The sequence below is a fragment of the Aspergillus versicolor genome, assembly GCF_001890125.1.
Source record: "Aspergillus versicolor CBS 583.65 unplaced genomic scaffold ASPVEscaffold_2, whole genome shotgun sequence".
NCBI lineage: Eukaryota > Fungi > Ascomycota > Eurotiomycetes > Eurotiales > Aspergillaceae > Aspergillus > Aspergillus versicolor.
This window is the reverse complement of record NW_024467525.1, coordinates 1,606,442-1,625,658: the sequence shown is the minus strand read 5'-3', so window position 1 is coordinate 1,625,658 and position 19,217 is coordinate 1,606,442. Positions and strand designations below refer to the sequence as shown.

The 19,217-nt window shown below is 51.1% G+C and overlaps 5 protein-coding genes across 5 annotated transcripts; 1 reads left to right on the top strand and 4 right to left on the bottom strand.

Annotated features, from left to right (window-relative positions):
- Window positions 1–80: 80 nt before the first annotated feature.
- ASPVEDRAFT_124156 (putative salicylate hydroxylase) lies at window positions 81–1,482 on the bottom strand (the record flags this gene model as incomplete). Its single annotated transcript, XM_040806156.1, has 4 exons — window positions 81–438; window positions 501–1,239; window positions 1,291–1,348; window positions 1,405–1,482. Coding segments are annotated over 4 exons (1,233 nt in total), but the record flags the coding sequence as incomplete, so codon positions are not given.
- Window positions 1,483–3,318: 1,836 nt separating this feature from the next.
- ASPVEDRAFT_80041 (basic helix-loop-helix domain-containing protein) lies at window positions 3,319–4,153 on the bottom strand (the record flags this gene model as incomplete). The annotated part of the gene is made up of 2 exons (XM_040816801.1): window positions 3,319–3,983; window positions 4,045–4,153. The coding sequence occupies 2 exons, from the start codon at window positions 4,151–4,153 to the stop codon at window positions 3,319–3,321; spliced, it is 774 nt and encodes a 257-aa protein (XP_040664148.1).
- A 1,436-nt stretch (window positions 4,154–5,589) lies between these two features.
- Window positions 5,590–7,051, bottom strand: ASPVEDRAFT_124468 (uncharacterized protein; the record flags this gene model as incomplete). The annotated part of the gene is made up of 2 exons (XM_040806181.1): window positions 5,590–6,927; window positions 6,992–7,051. 2 exons carry the CDS (start codon window positions 7,049–7,051, stop codon window positions 5,590–5,592), a joined length of 1,398 nt encoding a protein of 465 aa, XP_040664147.1.
- Window positions 7,052–9,183: 2,132 nt separating this feature from the next.
- On the top strand, window positions 9,184–12,454 carry ASPVEDRAFT_124696 (glutamine amidotransferase subunit DUG2; the record flags this gene model as incomplete). The annotated part of the gene is made up of 6 exons (XM_040806211.1): window positions 9,184–9,423; window positions 9,489–9,614; window positions 9,665–9,796; window positions 9,856–10,401; window positions 10,456–10,642; window positions 10,695–12,454. The coding sequence occupies 6 exons, from the start codon at window positions 9,184–9,186 to the stop codon at window positions 12,452–12,454; spliced, it is 2,991 nt and encodes a 996-aa protein (XP_040664146.1).
- Window positions 12,455–12,823: 369 nt separating this feature from the next.
- Window positions 12,824–18,474, bottom strand: ASPVEDRAFT_50107 (uncharacterized protein; the record flags this gene model as incomplete). The annotated part of the gene is made up of 4 exons (XM_040814261.1): window positions 12,824–15,877; window positions 16,643–17,871; window positions 17,924–18,350; window positions 18,409–18,474. 4 exons carry the CDS (start codon window positions 18,472–18,474, stop codon window positions 12,824–12,826), a joined length of 4,776 nt encoding a protein of 1,591 aa, XP_040664145.1.
- Window positions 18,475–19,217: the final 743 nt, after the last annotated feature.

Genomic DNA, 19,217 nt, shown 5'->3' with positions numbered 1-19,217 from the left:
AATGCCCAAATCACAGACGATGCTGGGTTGGTGAAAAGGCGCGTCCGTGGAGCTCTAGCGAGGAATTAGTGCTTGCCCCTTCACCCTCGAAGAACACAAAACTCACCCTCCCACGTCGCCAATGCTGCCCTCTCTGCATCCCATCCCCACAGAAACTCTTGTGTTTTTCTATCTGCCCACTTGTCTGGGTTCGCACCGCCCTTCAGCGAATCTCGGAATTGTTCGTCCCGTGCTTTTTGCTCTGGGCCATCTGGCAGATGCAGGGTGATCCGGTTCAGTGACCCAGACTGCTGGACTGTTTCCGCGCGCTCCTTGCGAGACTTTTGGTACGCTTCAAGTGCGAGAGGGACCTCACTCTTCGATGTGATTTCGGATAACAGCACGCCCAATGCAGCCGCGTCCTCCACTGCTTGAGCAGCACCTTGGGCAACGTACGGTCTGTGAAGTTGGAAAATTGGTGAGCCTCTCCTAATGTGATGTGCTGAGGGAACAATACTTACAGCATTGGATGGCAAGCATCACCAATTAGTGCGACGGATCCCTGAATCCATGTGTTCAGTGGCGGATGCAGGCACAGCTTCCACTCCAACACCTCATCATCGGGAACCAAACCAATCAGTTTGCGGACTACTGGATCCCAGCCTTCGTAGTCGTCGACCATTCTCTGCTTTGAGCCCTTTGTGGTCCAAGACTCCTCTATTCCGTGACGATCAGGATGAAGAAGGACAACGTTGAAGAGGTCATGGCCCCGGACAGGATAAGCAACCAAGTGGCGTTGAGGGCCGAGCCACCGTGTAGCATCTGGCGTTACTACCAGCTTCTTCAATTCAGGATCATTCTCCATCACACTCTTTGGGAGCATAATCCGGTATGCTGCATCTCCTGTTGCAATTGGTTTGGTGGTGTCTCCACCCAGTAACTGATCACGAATTGTAGACTTGATTCCGTCGGCTGCAATGATAATATCAGCTTCAACAACATTGCCGTTGGCTAGCTTCACTGATGTGGAATCGAAATCGACGTTTGTTACGTGCGAGTTTTCGCGTAATTCCACGTTCGTTAATTCCAGAGCCTTCTCAAGCAGAGCCTTATGGAGATCCGCGCGATGAATAACCACCTGCTGGCCGTAGGTTTTATTCACCGGCATGGTACCAAGAAGACTTCCGTCTTCCCATCGCCGTATATGGATATTCTCCAGTGGCACATCGTTTGCATGAATTAATTGCGATACATTCCATCCTGAGGTTTGTTAGAACCATGTTTGCTACGCTATCGCCACTGATTACTCACGGTCAAAAAGCTTTAACATATTCGGGGAAACTTGGATACCTGCACCAACCTCCATGAGCTGTACGAATCTATCAGTACTTTGATCAAGATCTGTATTAACGGGAATCTGCGTACCTTGGGAGCCGATTCAAGAATTATGATATGGTGTCCTCGCAAGCCCAGAGTCAGGGCGGCAGCCACGCCACCAATTCCTAGACTGGTTAATCATGATTCTATTTGCAAATGGTGAATTGTACAGTGCGTACCGGCTCTGCGGCATTGGAGTTAGCCAACGAAGTGCCTGCCGAACCTGCAGACTTACCCAACAATGACAACCTCCAAGGGCGTTTTGGCCTGCATTACCGGCATGACGATCGATGATTCTGTAGCAAACTGCTACGTGCCTTCCAATTGAATGTCCCGCGCGACAATATAGGTGGAAAAAGAAGTTTTAAGTAGTAGAGCTGATAGCATGTGCCAATACCATGTGGTTTCAGATCTCTGCAAAGGCTGTCGCTTGCGGCAAAGTTATACAAGCTAATTAGAAGAGACCGATAAACGGCAAAAATGATTTTCAGGATTTGGGGTGCAGAGCCTTGATAATTATATCCGGATTCCGGGCTTCACTCCGGTAATTATCTACTGCTAAAAGCAAGACTAACAATCCACGTGGATTCCCCACTTCATATAGGGAGTACAGAAGGGAAGAACCGACATTCAATCCCAAGGGAAAATTGCCTCAGATTATGACCCGCCTCCCATTAAATCAAACGGAAAGATATTGGTGCCGCAAGTTACGAGCAGTGGCCGTGGTGAGGCCATATGCATACCCCGGAGTGGTGAAAACTCTCTTGCCGCCAGAATTTGATTCTGCGCTTCAAATGAACCGTCCAACCAGCCGTCCGAAATTGCCTCCCGATAGGTACATTCGGCTGGCCTCAAATCACCATTCCCGCAAGGGCGGACCCAGTGGTCCCGTGTGGGAGGAAGGGTCGAAGACCGTTTCGGCTGCGTGAAGCGTTTGCATTTGCCGAGCACAATAGTGGTTTTGCCCCCAGCCGCAATGCTCGGGCTCCGCCATACATTCCTTAGACATGTAAGCTATACTAGTCCGGATCCTTACCTTGATGGGACGATGTATTGAAAAGACAGCCAATAATTTAATACGGTCGCCAGGTTGTGTCACCACAGTACTATCTGATAGGTGTCGCGAATAGAATAGGTCGGGTACCTCGTGCTCCGGTAAGTTGTGCATAAACAACCTAGACTCAGACACAACTCTCAACATGACGCTACAGCAGACAGGCTTGTACATGTCTATTCTCTACAAGGAATAGGTGCTGATCTTACGGATGCGAGTACATTTTCTCCGTATCTCCCGACTTTTTTGGCCTCTCAGAATCTCCAAGTCTCCACTCATATACCAGCCATCCACCCACGTTCGAGCATCTCCTCCCCGAGATACTCCTGGGGGACCGGGGTACCGGTAACTCTAATGCATTCCTGGAATACCAAAATTGAGACGCATATTTATATCTCAGGCATCTCGAAGACATATTAAGTGTTATTTTCCACGACGGCCACTCCTGTGGCAAGACTTGGAGAACCCATGCATGATCGTCACTGTGGTAATGTCACTGCCCTCAGTACCCTGACTACAGGCTCGTGATTCTATATCTAGCCCCGCAGTTGCGTGAATGGAGGCATCCAGGCAATTCGTCGGGATCTACAATTTATAGCATATACGTACTACGTACTGAAGGGACCCATAAGGAGCCACTGCGACGCTTTCCCCAGTATGAAGCTTCATGTCTGTCCTATGATTGCAGAGCTCGGCAGTTAGAAATAAATCCCCAATGCCGACCTAGTGGGTTCTTCGACGACTACGAGCTATGAGTACATTGTTGGGACAGAAAATTCGATTCTTCTGCTTAGTATTGAGTCGGGTGTTTTTTCGACACTCACATACCGAAGACCACAGCATGGTTTCCACAAATGCCAATTGGAAGAGTGATACGACTCACAGCACCACACGACAATATTTCGGCCTCACGGAGACGCTCCTCTCAGCGTGTCTAATTGCTCCCTCAAGTTTTTGTTTCCTTCTGCCATATTTGCCAGCCAGTCTGCCGTCCGCATCAGCACCTCTCTCTTCGTGTATCGGTTAATAGACACGCCTGGTACAAGATCGCATATTTCATCGTACAGCCTACTTTGCTGTGTGCGACGGTTGCGCTCCGACACGATATGCTGTAACCTTCGCCTGGAGCTAGGAACCTCGTCCGAACTTGCCGCGATCTTTTGTTTACTCACTTCTATATCAGGTGAATCATTGTGTGATTCCTCCGTGTCAAACTCAACGCCAAAGTCAACAAAATTGAAATACGTCTCGGTGAGTTCGTGCTCCATCAACTCGTGTGTGGGTGTATCAGGATGGGGGTTGTATCCTGTTGGGCCAAACGAAGGATCGGAGCCCCAGGGAAGAGACGGTCTCTCATTACTCGGAGGACTTGCTCTCGGTGTAGGGGCCTCTTTCTGACTAGGTAAGATTTGATAATTCGGTACTGGTTCGGGCGAGCTTGTATATTCTCCTTGATTTGTGGACGTATAGTCAGTCTCGCGCCGACGTTTTGATTTTCGTCCTCCTGGCGTCGAAGCATTTGGGCTTGAAACAGTATTTCGATCTGGAGATATGGGTTCAGAGGCTGTATTTTCTATGCATTGGCTTACCCCGGTTAGTGTACGCAACTCTTCGACATGGATACCTGGAAGTACCTCGACTTGGACCCTGCTCATCAAAGAACTGCCACCCAAACGGGGCCACGGTAAGCTGTCTTGACGAATTATCTGACGTTTGGTGGTCTGATTGTGGAAAAGAAGCCATTTGGTGTGCGATGTTTCATCCTCGAGCGGCGATTACAAGGCATTTGCAGCCTCAGCCATTTGAAAGGTAAGAAACTCTTGTCGTTTGGAGGACAATAAATGCCTGGACCGCTAGATTTTCATATGCCATTAATGCACTATGGAACGAACATGAAAAGTTTGTTTCGGGTTCCTGGTTTATTTTTACAAAAGGGAATTGAATGGTCGAGGTCGTACCAGTGGTACCAACTCGGGGACATCCGAGGAGACCCTTGTGATCTCACTACTATCAGGCGGGACGCAAAACCAAGACGCCCGCGCCGCTAATGGGCCCCGATGGGTGGCGCTGTCGAAACCCTCAAATTACTCTTGGCATTCCAGTAAGCATAGGAATAGTAGGGAATCCTGTTACATGTGCTTTGAAGTCCCTGATCTAGATTCATAGCGGCGCGAGCAATCCATAACCCTTGATACCCCGAAAAACCCACCACCTGCTAAAGACCAATTATATCGCAGCTGCCAGACAAGGGTCGAAGTCATCTTATGCGACTTCCATCAAAGCAATCCACTTGCCGTGGTGGGTAGAGACGTCATATTGCATTGTTAGACAAGAACACCCCGCATCCGATGGATCATACTACATATATAGAAGGCGCGATGGGATGAATCTCAATTTGTATGGATAAGGAAGGAACAACCATCGCCCACTCCAATAACTCTTAGCGCATCGCACTTTCCTTGCGCAGATTGAAATATCCTCAGGTTTGGGAAGGAGCGATAGGCCCGTCGTACCTGTTAAATGTGGAATCCGTAGTGTCTTAAGGTAAGGTATCTTGAGGAAGGTGCGACTGTAGGTGGTATGGAGATAGGAAGGTACAGCGCCGACAGTAGGTAATCAGATCTCGGACTGGAACTTACGGTGGACTTCTCATGATGTTTATTGGGCCAGTCATCTGCTTGGTGGCGCCTGCCTCATATATATATAGTTAGTTACCCACATTACCTAGGCAGTCTTACATATTATATTATTAAATATCATCTAGAGGGAAGTCAGAGCTTGAACACCCATTACAAAACCGGACACTGGTAATAAGAATGCGAAGACGTGTATATGCATTTTATGTACTTTATATGCAGGTATGATCGTGTACAGTCATCCATCAATCTATGATTCTCGAAAGGAGTGTGGTATCATTTCCAACGCCAAAAAGTAACGCCTGCAGAGTGACAGAGAAATGCTGTCTAGGAAGAAAAATGGTAGCATAGTCGGCGTATATAAAGGAAAATGTCGTTTCTTAGTGGTCGCGTGGTTGTGGCTCGTTGCACGGGCGGTGCAGCTTGTCGGTTGTAGGCATTCAAGTCGTATAAACATAAACATAAATATATGTAAGTGTCGTATCGGGGCCGAGTATGTGAGTATATATGTACAATGTCTGGGAGATGGTAATGTTGGATGGGCTAAGCACGGAACATTAGGCGTAGGCGACTGGAGCGCTTCGGTTTGTCCTTAGGAGGTCTACCCGTGTCCAGATACCGCGAATCAGCTGTGGAAGGGGCCCTTGAAGGAGCCCTGGAGGGTGCTTTTGATGGAGCCTTTGTCGGCGCCCTGGACGGAGCCTTCGACGGGGGTGCCTTGCTTCGTCTTGAGAAGATAGATTCCGCCTTTGTGTCCACTCTGGTTGGAGCGCGAGTGGATCGTGGAGCCCGCGAACGGTGCGATCGACGGGAAGAGGCTCTAGACTCATTGTCGTCGAATTTGAAACGAGGGTCGTTCGTAAGTCGCGCGGTAGTTACATCGATTCCGGACATCGCTGCGGCCTTGGGAGTAATGAACTCGCCGTCCACGGACGTTGCGACGCTATGGGCCTCTGCGTCGGCCACGCCTCGTCGCCACATTTCCACGGAACTGAGGCAGTCGGTATCGAATTCGATCATTTCGTCCATCTGTCTCGAACGTTCGTCCTCTTCTAGTTGCTTCTGGCCCGAAGATTGCATCTGCTTAACGATCTTATAACCGCCGAACATGACGATCGTGGCTGTGAGACCGACACCGGCAGCAATTAGGAACTGTGGGCTGGCGAGCAAGGCCCAGACTGTTGGCGCTGCGGTTTTCAACATTGCGAGTGCTGATGGTGCCATCTTTCCAGCGAGGTTGCTGATTTCCGCAAGTGTGAGTGCCACAGCGGCCATAGCGTCTGGGTTCTTTTGTAGATGGCTGATAGTAGTTGTCGCACTGTGATGTACACAGTTGGCTTCCTCCAACAACCACTGGGCCCGGTTAACAAGACCATTTAGTTCGGGATCGTTGATTTTTTGAAGTTGTTGATCGTCCTGAGGAGAATGCCTGGCAATCGCAGATGGGTGGAACTCGCCGTAGGCGAGATCCAAGTCCACATGGGCATCAGATTTAGAGCGCGCGGTAGGGGGTCGGGCTTCAGGTTCTCGCAAGGTGATATCGTGATGAGTGTGACGACGAATCATTTCCCCTGGAGGTCCGTAGTAGGATTCCGCGCGAGGTGCGGGGGAGTGCAGATCTTGTTCATAGATTGATCCCCCGCGGGGGCAGTCATGGTGGTGGTGGTGGTGGTGTCTCCGGCTTGAATGATGTCGTGAACGACTCCTCCGCGAGGAAGCGACTGAAGGGGAGTCATCAATAGTATAGTTCTGTAACGCCTTCAGTGCTTGTTGCTCGGCGATTCTCTCTGCGACCTTCGCATTCCGTTCAGATTGGACTTGCGCCTTGCGCTCGCGATAGGCATTCTTGGCTTGACTCCAAACACCAAAGAGGTGTTTGCTCTGTTGGGCAATATGAATTAGATATGAAACTAGTAACTGAAAGAAAATGATCGCAAGTACATACCGTGCTGACCACCTTTCCGGACTTGTCAATCACAGCAACCGTCTCCCCGAATGGAGGCATTTTTTTTTATTGTGCTCTCTCGTGAGAACCTGATGGGCGGCAAACCGTGCTCAGAGAACTGAACCGACCAGATGGTGATCAAATGAGGAAGAGCATTGATAAATGATCGGCGAGATTAAGGACCTCGCTAGGAGGACGAGCGGTGTAGGGGAATCTGCGGGCCAGAATCCAGGTTGAGGATATATTAAGACTAAATCCGGGTCCGGTGGAGATTTGGCCGCGATCCTCTTTTGTACCCGCGATTCGGTCTGGGCCTTGGATTATTGATCTTCTGGCAAGGCTGACTGGAGACGCAGTGAAAGGCGAATTATAGCCAAAGGGTTTCGCAGAAAGTTGGTGCCTGGTGATAAACTTTTCACACTTCAGCTGGGGTTGAAGATGTTATATGACGAAGACAGACAGATGACGACAAGGATTTTTAACAACGCATATGCACAGCGATAACCGCGCCACGACGGCGTTTCCGGTGCAGTATGGATATATATGAGGGAAAAATGTGCAGTGATGAAGGGGGCTGGGAGTGGGAGCAGCCCCGGCGCCTAAAAGGGGAACGAAGCGACGAACAGGACAGAATCCTGCCCGGGGAGGGGACGACCGGTTGGGTGTCGATGAAGCTAGGAACAAGGCAACAATGGTTGCTCAGACTGGTGGACGGAGCATCCGAATGGCTGTCAGTTCCATAGCCGATCCGTGGGGATCGAATAGGTGAGGTGGCTCGTTTCAATGCGATCGCTCGGATGCAGCAGCATCGCTGGATTGGCTGGCGGATCCCGGGGAGTGCTTGGGTCTCTCGTTAGGTACTTGGGGTCGGGTACTCATGAGCTCCTTCGCTTCTAAATGTCATCAAAGAGACGGTGCCTGATGGACTTTTGGTATTGAGGACGAGGAGCGCTCAATTGTTCGGTGAATGCTGGAGGATGGACCAGTCTGATCTTGTTTGAGACGCCCAAATGGCGGTGATACCACGCCCTGTGATTGGTCGTATAGTGTACCGCCACTGTGGCTGGTGCCTGATCACCCGGAAAGTCACGGGGTTACCATACCATACAGCCACGCTTCTCTATATATAACTTGGAGCCATCTGAACGATGAAAACATGAGTCAGAACTTGCCAACAGTTGAGGTCGATGCTGCAGGAGCTTCGTATAGGTCTGCACCCGGGGAGAAAAGATGCACCTCCGATCGTCAAAGAAAGTCGGGAGTGAGCACCCCTGACAGAGACAGCTGCGGAGCAAACAGACAAGTTACACAATGCGATCATCATAGGGAGACTACGGTCTGGCTTTCTTTATCTTGGCCAGCGAGTTCCTTGCGGAGACCTTACTTAGAGATAGACATTATCAATAGAGCCAGTGGTATTTAGGTCTGAGCTATCGCTATCCCATGACCAGAGAGATACCGAAGCGCAGCATCCCACGTTCTCGCGTATCAGCCCAACCGCCATTCGAGGCCTCCTAAATTTCCCACTGCTCGGTGAGAATCGGATCATTCGTGCCATTTTTGACTCTCTCTATTTCTGAGTTTTTTTTTTTTTTTTTCGATGAGCCTAAGGGGCGAGATTCAGCAGCCATGGCCCAACCCGCCACGGACGCTCTGTTAACCCGTCTCTTATGGGAACCCAGGTCAGTATGCGCCTGTCTCTAATAAAACGGTGTAGGAGCGAGAATTTATAGGAGAAGTAGGAGAAAAGCGGACAACGTTAACGCAGTGCAGGGGTAAATGCTCTTGTGGTCAGCATCGCAGCCACGCAGGTGAGTGACAAGGAGAAGAAACCGCAGAAGAAACATGTATTATTGCACCGCCACACCTCGTTCATCATCAACGCCCATTCTTTTCCCCGGCCAATTTTCTCATGTCATCACCATCAAGGGAGATCACGACATACAGGCACAGACAACAGGGTGATCATTGTTTGTCTATGTATAGACCGATATTCCGGCTGAGTTCTGTCCCCTGAAGTTCGCAATTCCCCTCGGTGTGTGCGTGCAGAAAACAAGAGCAGAGCACATGATCACGTGAGCCCATTTGGTGTCACTCTTCAAACTCTTCCCTTTCTTTCTTTTTCCAATTCCTTTGAAAGTGCCTAATAATCAGGCCCAAGCATAATCAAGAGGGCCTAGGCTGAGACTGAGATGGATATTACAGGGCTCGCCGAGTCCGACAGTCCGTCGGATATCGATGAGCAGACCAAAGTGTGGGAGTCAGACCCTCGGACCGTGAGAGCACACCTTGCCCAAACTGATGGCTCCAACGGCCCCTCTTCAACTATCGAGTGCGGCATTGGCCACCGGGTGCAGGCCAGTCGGTCTGTTCTCGCACTGGTAGTAGACGAGGACTGCGTGTTTGCGGGCCTTCAGGGCGGAGACATTGTAGTACGTGGCTGACTCACTGATACAACCCATGAGTCGATATAACAAAGAATGCTCATGCTTGGCAGGCATGGTCTCTTGAGAACTACGATCTTGTCCTCTCTGTTCGTGCGCACCAGGAAAGCGTCCTGGATTTGTATCTCTCGGAAGGTGGAGATCTCCTCTTCTCCAGCGGTGGTGATTCTGTTGTCAATGTACCAACCCTCTCCGAGCTTGCTATGCGATCCCGGTTGACCATTTGTAGGTTTGGTCTACGCGGACATTTGAACGGCTCTACTCCATTCATTCTCATCATGATGTTGGTGACCTCTTCGCTGTGGCGTATTCGCCTAGCTTAAAAACTGTCTATTGCGGTGCCCAAAACACCAGCATCCAGGTAGGCCTTTCACATTCACATATTAGAAGGCCTGAAACATCTTACATAACTTTGCGCAGTGGTGTAACCTCACTCAAACGGGTGCAGCATCTACTCAGCAATCTGCAGCTCATATATCTAGGCGGACACATCGTTTCTTTGATTCAAAAGGCCCTGATGGCACCCGCGCTCCACGTGCCGACGGTCAGTCTGTCGCTGATGGTGGACAGATGCTTACTTTCAAGCGCGATCATCACAATCTGTTTGCACACCATGGATACGTTTACACGATGACACTTGTTCGAGGACTGCTTGAGTCTTCGCCTAACGATGAAGTTCTCCTGACTGGAGCCGGCGACGGGGTTGTGAAACTCTGGCACCTGGAGCAAGGAAAGGCTGATACCGCCCCTACGCTAATGGCGAAACTGCAAAACGCGGACCCCGTTCTTTCCGTGGCGGTTGAAGGTTCATTTCTCTATTGTGGTCTGTCAGGCGGCGCCTTGAATATTTGGAACCTGGATTCACATCAACTCGTGAAACGAATTGCTGCGCATACCGGCGATCTGTGGGCGGTAGATATTGTCCACGGCATGGCTGTATGTGGTGATTCAAATGGGGTTGTAAAGGTACGATCGACATTCGCATAACCAGAAATCTGGCCTCTAACCACTAGTGCATAGAAATTCAACTCACGGTTTGAGGAGGCAGGTAGCTGGGCAGCCCATGAGGGTACTATGCTAGCCTCTGCCGCTGGTAAATTCAAAGACCGGAACATCTACGCTACGGGAGGAAATGACAATACCGTTGGGATATGGGATCTGACCGACGTTTCCCGTGCTGTGAGCGAGAAACCACCCATCAATAATGGTATGTATGTCCGCCCCCTTATCCCACGCTTGTGTGCTAAGCCTACGGATAGATGAGATGGTGAGCTGCCTCGCCAAGCTGGTAGCCTTCAAGACGATCTCGGCTAGTCCAAAATTCGCTGGTGAATGCAACCAGGGTGCAGCTTTCCTGCGCCGGCATTGTATCTACCTAGGAGCCAAGACTAAGCTTCTAACCACCGGAGAGGATACGAACCCTATTGTCCTCGCCCGTTTCAGTGCGACATCACCTGAAAAGGCCGATAAAACCATCCTTTTCTATGGTCATTACGACGTGGTCGGCGCGGACGCCAACTTCCAAAAATGGAAAACGGATCCATACCAGCTAACTTCCATGGATGGGTTTTTGTACGGCCGTGGTGTATCAGACAACAAGGGTCCTATTCTGGCTGCTTTGTACGCAGCAGCAGGTCTTGCGCGGAACAAGGCCCTTCGATGCAATGTTGTGTTCCTCATTGAGGGAGAGGAAGAGTCTGGCTCTCAGGGCTTTCATGAGACGGTTCGCAAGCACAAACAACAGATTGGGTCTGTTGATTGGATCCTGATAGCTAACAGCTACTGGTTGGATGACTACAACCCATGTCTCACCTACGGGCAGCGTGGGGTTGTCCACGCCAACCTGGTTGTTACCAGCGACCATCCGGACCTACACAGTGGTATCGATGGTAGTTCGCTACTAGACGAACCGCTTAAAGACCTGACTATGCTTCTTGGAACTCTCGTAGGACCCAAGGGCAAAATTAACCTCCCCGGATTCCAAGACCCTGTCCTACCACTGACCGACATAGAAAGGGAGCGATACAGCGCCATCGCGGAGATTCTCCTCGAACGCCACCCACAAATTAAAGATGCCGATGCCCTAATCGACTCTCTCATGCACAGATGGCGAGAACCCTCTCTCACAATCCACTCCGTCGAGGTCCCCGGAAGCAGCAAGAGCACAACTACGACAATCTCGCGCAAGGCAAAGGCCAGTCTTTCAATCCGTATCGTGCCAAACCAAGTTGCCGACGACATCGCAGCAGCACTGACCCTCTACGCACAAGAGCAATTCGACCGCCTAGAATCGCAAAATGAACTCACCGTCGAAATCACGGGTACATCGGATCCCTGGCTCGGAGACCCAGATAGTGAAATCTTCTCGACTCTATCCGACGCCATCACAACAGCCTGGACCCCGGACCAGCAAAACCTCAAACATCAGTACTACCCGCTTCCCCGACGCACTGCTGAGGAGGCCCGCTCAACCAGCCCCAGAGGCACCGGGAAAGAGACCCTAACCAGCGTTCTGCGCCGCCAGGACTCCGAAGACAGTCTAGCCTCCCACATCGATCGAATCATCATGTCCACCACGACATCCAAAACAAAAACCCGCAACCGCAGCGCACCCAGCACAACGGTGCCAACCTCATCCACTTTAACCGGGCAATCAGGAACCCATGCCACGGCGCCCCACTCAGCAGCCTCCTCTCCACCGCCAGGCACCAGAACAACATCCTCCGCCCCTTCGCCAACAGGAACAGGAACAGCCACTCCGGATATAATCCCTGGAGCCGGATCTGGTTCTAGTTTGCGTGAGAAAGTCGGTTCCCGACCCATTTACATTCGCGAGGGCGGCTCAATCCCAACAATTCGGTTCCTGGAGAAAGAATTCTCAGCCCCTGCGGCGAATTTGCCCTGTGGACAAGCGAGTGACAATGCGCATTTGTATAATGAGCGGCTACGTGTGGAGAATTTGTATAAAAGTCGGGAGATTTTCAGTTATGTGTTTTCGAGGTTGCCGGAGAAGGTGTGATGTTGAATTTTCTGGATTTAGCGGTGTGTTGGTTGGTTAGAATGCAGTCTATCTCTTGCGTCCTTTGTCTTCTTTGCGGTGTATCTCCGCGAGGACCTGGACACGTGGTGATCCAAAATAATACGGTGTAGGGAGGTTACATGTTGCATATTAGAACGAGGATATGGCGGTCTGGTCGTTGTACTTTTGTCCAGTGTATCTAGGGGCTCGACGTCTTGAGTATATTATTTTCGATGCATGAAAGGATTTTCGGTGACTACTTTAGGATCGGGTCATGCCAAAGGATTAGACGTCCAATGATGATTCGCTTCTAGGATACAGCTAAATTAAGATACAAATAGTTTATACAAAATCGCTCGGGTATCGTTGTTACCATATCCGCTTTGCGGCCATCTCGTATCGCTGGACATGGTCCAGATGCAACTCATCCCCACGTGAGCTCTTCCCCTTCTGACTTTCCTTCTCCTTCAACTTGCGTAGGCTGTCTGGATCGTCAACGTAAATCCATCGCCGGTGATCTTCGTTAAGTTCTACGGTTCCCCAGCCGCCAAAGCGTCGGGCTCCCTCTACGTCGTAGCCGCGCGCACGTGGTGCACCGTTTCCTTCCGGCATGCTAGGTGTGGTAGAGGAAGATGCCGGCGCCGAGTGTTCCGCCTCTCGTTGTTTCATCGACTTGTAGCGGGATCGTGAGTATGTAAGAAGCAGCATGCCCAGGAGAAGTTTCAGTATCAGCAGAAGGACAAATCCAGTCAGCACCAATACAACCGTAAAGATATAGACAGAATGAGCGGGTGACGGCATTGCGTTCGCAAGGGCTCGACGAAACCATACCGATGCATGGGCTGCTGTTGCGGGCAAAATATTTCCTAGTGTGATTGGTGGCGGTGAGGGTACCGGGCCTGCCGGTACGTACTGACTATGAATTGTTGCCAAAGACGTGGTCTCTACGGCAATGGAGGATGAAGGTGATAACGGTGGAGACTGCGGCAGCAGTGCAGCCAAGAACATCTGGTACGTTTGTACTGAGACACGGAAGAACAGGCACGAAAGAGGTATTATCGGTAGCCCGAGGCGGCGGGTCAAATTTTGGTCACCAAAGGCGTTGGTATAATAGTCTTTGGCGAGAATATCCAAAAATCGACCGTAGATATTTGGTCGTGTGTTGTTGAATTTGTTGATGTATGCATGCTTCAGCCAGTCGACAAACATTTCCGAGCCGAGAACCACCAGGAAAGGACCAAGAACCTGGGCCAGCGCAGGCAGAAACGAATTAACGTGACTGATGGAGGCCATTACAGAAGATGGAACAAGTGTAAAGGCTTGGGGAAGGATTGAGGTCGACGACCTTGGAGGAGTCGACAGAGGGGTGCTATTTGTTACCGGGGCCGCGCCAGTTGCACTTGTGCTGAGCAGGCTGCCCCCGAACTGGAATGCACCGGTTTCAACCATATTCCGCGAGGCAATGATGGTAAGCATGAGCCAAAGCTGGAACCGCTCAACCACGTCCGCGCAAGTGAGCTGGAACAGATTCTCCTTCTCAAACTTCTTAAACACCGAAGACTTGATCTCCACAAACTGGTTTGAGAGTAGCAGAGTGATCAAAGCATTAGAGTAAGAGTTGACAGCCACATTCAGCGTCATGACTTGGTAGAAAAGAGCGGTGGAATGGATAACTGTATAAGCCAGTGCCAGCAGAAACAGTCCAAGCGGCCGAAATATCTTACTTCGACCATCTGGCCGACGTTCGAGCGCCTCACGAGAGAATAGGCACTCAAGAACATCTTGCCCAATGGCGGCAAAAAGACGGTCGCTGACTTCTAAAACATTGTAGATCACATATAACTTGATGGCTGCTTGACCGCGAATCCAATGATACATACGGCTAGCATCAAAATACATGAGGATTGTGCAGGTAGTAACCATCAACAGCCCCTTCAGGATGTCAGCCTTGTCATCTGGGAGCAGGGCCGACGGCATTGACCTCTGCCTTCGGTGTCGGTGGGTATCTGCACGGTAGCGCCGGCGCGGTTCTGCTGGTTTAGAGGGCTTGTTGTTACGATCAAGTGGAGGTGTTTCTGTCGTTGACGATACGGACGGCCCCCGGTTTCGTCGCCGCCAAACTCGTCCAACACCCTTTCTGACGAAATCGCCCAAAAACTGAGCCTCGGCTGCCAAGTTCAGGGCCCACGACCCCAGCAGAATATAAACCGCCTTGATAAAACGAAGAGGGAGGATTGTGAAAGAATGCAACCACGCATCCAGACATGCCAGGATGCCAAACCATAGCACCTGCTCTAAAGCTGGAGGTAGCACCAGAAAGTTCATCAGTCGCTCCAGCTTAACACGCGCCGATTCGTATGGGAAGTCGCTCATGGCAGTTCGATGGATATACAGTGGAGATGGGCTTCCGGAAGCAAGCTCCAGCTGTAAATAGGTGGGGATGGAGACTGGAGGTAGAGGAATGTTTTGAGGTAGGGGAGATGGCAAAGCTGGCTCGAGCGGCGGAGGGGGGCTTTTGAGGCTCTTAGGCTCAGCTTCACGGCCAACTGAAGGGCGGTCCTGTCTAGCCCGAGATGCCCACGTCTGTGCGATTCGTTCAGTATTGTTCCCTGGCAAGGTCTGCTTGCGTGCAGACTGGGGGGTCGATACAGCACGGCTTATATGCGGACGGTTCCGACTGGAAGGCGATGTTAGGCCTAAACCATGCAGTCCCTCAAATTTATTCGATCCGTCCCTAACGGACTGTGTTGCAGAGTTCTCTTCCATAGCCGCGGCGGATTTTGGCTCACTCGGGCGGAAGACCGGGATGTCCGACTCAATCGGCGGGAGCAATGAGGCTGGGCTATCGGATACCACTCTTCGGCTCTGCTCTTGATCCTGGTCCGAGCGAGCTGCACGGTAAGGGATCGATTGAGGAGACGACGTGAGTTCCTGTATCTTGTCTGGCGAGAGCTTGAGGACGCGGTCGCGGTCTTTGTCTTTGGAAGGTGACCGATCTCGAACCCATCGGTTGAGTTCAGCAGTAGCTTCAGCATTCTCAAGAACATCCACCAAAGAAGTACGATGTAGCATGCGAGGCTCTGAATCAGACCCAGAAGCCGCCCCCTCTTGGGAGTGCTCAAACATAAAACCGAATGTCTTATCGGGCGACCCTGGAAAGTGGCCACCTTTCAAATCCTCACCAGATCCTCGCCGACCACGACCACTACCAGCCCTGGTTCGATTTCCATTCTGCATATTCCTCGTCTCGGTATTTGAGTTTCTGCGCTCGTACTTGGGGTGAGACGGCTCTGTTTGGGGAGAGGCACCAGGTTCTAACCTGGATGTGGCTCGATCGGAGTCGCGCGGCCATTTATCGGGGCTATTGAGTCCATTTACATCGGGCATCGCGACCGAGACGTCAGTTGGAGAGACCAAAAAAAGCTGATAGTGCTGCAAGCATGATATGTGCCCCAGCTGCTGTATTCAAGGTCCTGTCAGTGGTGGCACTGGCATTCACGCGGCAAGACTGCTGCAGCTTTGCAACGCGGAAGCGGGTATCATGGGAAAATTAGGAAATTTTCATGGCAAACAATCATGCAAGGTCTCTGGCAGCCGTTTAAAAAGGCCGGAGCAGAGAGAAACCGATAGTGATTGCAACGTGGAGAAAGAGCTTCCAATGTGGAGTTCAGTTACTCTCGTGGGTGTTGCCGGATAAAGACCGTTAAAAGGCGGTCAGCGAGCCGTCCCGGTACATTAGTACTGTCAGTAGTGCAGTTACGGTTTACAAACTACTAGATAACGCCAAATATTTCGATCGGTGGATATCGTATTTAAGTAGACAAGTACATTTTGTCAATTAGATGCGCAAAGGTCCCGCTTGGCTCGCATTGACAACCCAATGCACCCTAAACTTCCAATCATCAAACAGGGGTATATTGAAAGCGTTCCAGACACTGATTCATTCGTAAATCGCAGAAGATACGACCAGCTCTTCCAAAGCGTTCGTTAAAACATGCAGTACGGCGTCGTTTCCTTCTATAAATCTGGATCGGCACCGCCATCCATGTTGGGAAAAGGCTAGTAGTAATCTGGGCGACGGGGTGGTTGGGGGTTGTATGGTGGGGAGGTATAGTTATTTTGAGTTCCAGATCTTCCGCCGTAATTCCCCGCAGTGTCTTGGTCTGCTTCGAATGGTGTCATGGCGACATTTCTTGCCGAAGCATTGTAGGGTGTATATCCCCCTTGAGCCCGCGAAGGTGCCCGTGAGCTCACTGGAGAGAAAGTTCTAACGGGTTGTTCATTATTGGGATATACTGGCGAACCCCGGTTCATCGCCTCACTTCCCGGAGTAAAAGACCGTGGAGGGTTGGCGGGGGGTGGGGTTGGACGAGAATTGTATGCGTTAGGAGTGTAACTTCGCATAGAACCTGCATCGCCAGATGCCACGGAAGCAATTGGCGTTAGTGTGCGTGAGTGGGGATCAACAGGAGTACCATAAGCGCGGAATGGGCTGCCGGACGATGGATTATCATAGCCCTCAGGGCTGTATGGATCCCGTCTTTCTGTTGGATCTCGTGTGCCACCTGCAGAGCCCATACGGCTGGGAGGCCCGCGGGTACTGTAAGGGCCGGGGGTGAAATTGGACCGTGATACCGGTGTATGATTTCGCGCCGTAGCAAAAGAAGCGGTATCGGGAAGAGGAGGCATTGGAGGGGCTGGAGAACCTCCGCGGTCTAGCGGGCTATATGCAGAGACCGCAGGAGCTGAGGTAGGGTCAGAATAGGCAGAAGATTCTGTGACCGTACGGCTAAGCGAGGGCTTTTCAGGAAAGATAGCCACATCGGGGAGAGTTGGTTCACGCTCCCGAGGGGCTGCCGTTCCAGGGCGCGACGTGTATGCGGGGAGGGTGGTCATGGTCGCTTCAGTCGTCGTACGTGAAAGAGCTGAGACAATAGGTGTCTTGTCGTCGTCTCCAAATACAGGTAACGTAGGTTTTCGATCGGTCCGCATGTTCGGGTTCGTTGGAGTACGGTCTTGCAGCGCAACACCCTTTGACAGAGCCTTGTTCACTTTCGTCCGCACAATGCGCTTGAGTCTGGTGTTGATCTTTCTATGGCAGTACGCTTTCAGCGTTCCATCCTGCGCGGGTATGTGGTGAAAAAGGAAAAGCAGGTAGAGAATGATCGCAATTATTAACTTGATCATGGACAACACCCAAATAACCACTGTAAAGACCATACCGGCCAAAACGAGGGCGCGCAGGTTATTCTCATCGGCGAGGATTTTAACGTTGTCGAAAAATTGTAAAATTGCTGGCTTGTCTTCTTCAACTGCATTCTCACCACCAGGAAGCAAATCCATCTTCGTCACTGAATAGAGAGTTATAGCGTTAACAACCTGGCGCGGCCCATCGGCGAGGACAGTATTCATCCAGCCTACATATTGTTAGCAAATATACAGCCCAAAAAGTGCAGTGGTCAATCTCACTTTCAAAGGAGAAATATGCAAATAAAGCGGCATATTCAGCTCCCTTCTTACTCTTGGTGAGCTCTCCAAAGACCAAGAACCTCCTCCAGCCGCGACCATTCTCCCCCATGCGAATACTTTGGACTCGGGCAGCGAGCGAATCAAGATAGCTCTGCGCAACGCTCCCAGAACGTATCGCACGGATAGCACGAAGCCATCTCCAGGCCAAAAGAGCAAAGGAGAGGAGAATACAAGCGGCGAAAATCCACCGAGAATACTCGAAAGGAATCGCTGGTTCGATCTGCCCTGCCCAGCGGGAAAACGCCAGAAGGGTCACAGCGGTAAAGGTGTCGACTGCGTAAACAGCGAGCGAAACAAGCAGGAAAACGAACAGAAAGAAGTAAGAAAATGGCGACAGACAGGACTCCGATTTGAAGTCGTTGAGGTTCTAGACAGCAACATCAGTTAGTTCACTGCTGTAAATAACAGAAGACACAAGGGCATACAATATAATCCCATTGCTCCTCCAAGGCCACTGGGCCGCCCTTCTCTCGATCGCCGCAGCAAGGCATTGTTTATTAGGCGCTGGCCCGGCCAGACACCAGTAAAAGAAAGGATTGCGATCGATACGAGACAAGGGGATCAACTGACTTCGTCGGTCCAGCCGGGGCGAAGTCGCGATCACAACAAAGGTAGCGAAAGGAGGTAAAGGAACCCAAGCAGGCGTGCCTTTAATGATTCTTGAGAGAACGAACGACTCTAAATAAAGAATGACAGACAACACGCAAGCGAAGTCTGAAGAACAGCGGCAACGATGGTTCTCAACCGTGCATTGCTATCAGATTAAGCGCTGCTGCTGATGTTTCAGGGATGCGTGCAGAAACCAGTCAACACTCAAATGCGCGCCATGCCCTTAAGGCCTTCAGCTGGTCTCACGGATGATAGCGCCCAAGCTGCGAAGCTGCTGCAGTGGAATGCAGATTGCGAGTCGGCGCTTCGCCAAGGTAGGGGGACAGTTCAACAGGAGGTTGGCGGCGGCGCGTAGGAATTCGGCAGCCAAGGCGATCCCGAGTGGGGAGACGACCGCTGGGGACTCTGAAACACGAGGGGAATGGGTGGATGCGGAGATCTGCGGGACAATTTAATGTTCAACGAGCGGCAGGAGACGCGAGTCTCAAAAAATAATGTGTTTGAGGATGGACTGAAAGAATGGCAGGGAGCTGGGGAAGCAGACAAGAAGCTGAAAGGGAGGACGAGAGGAGAAGAAAGCCTGAGGGAATTTCTCGGCTGAAACGACTGCTGACGGGGGCATCTC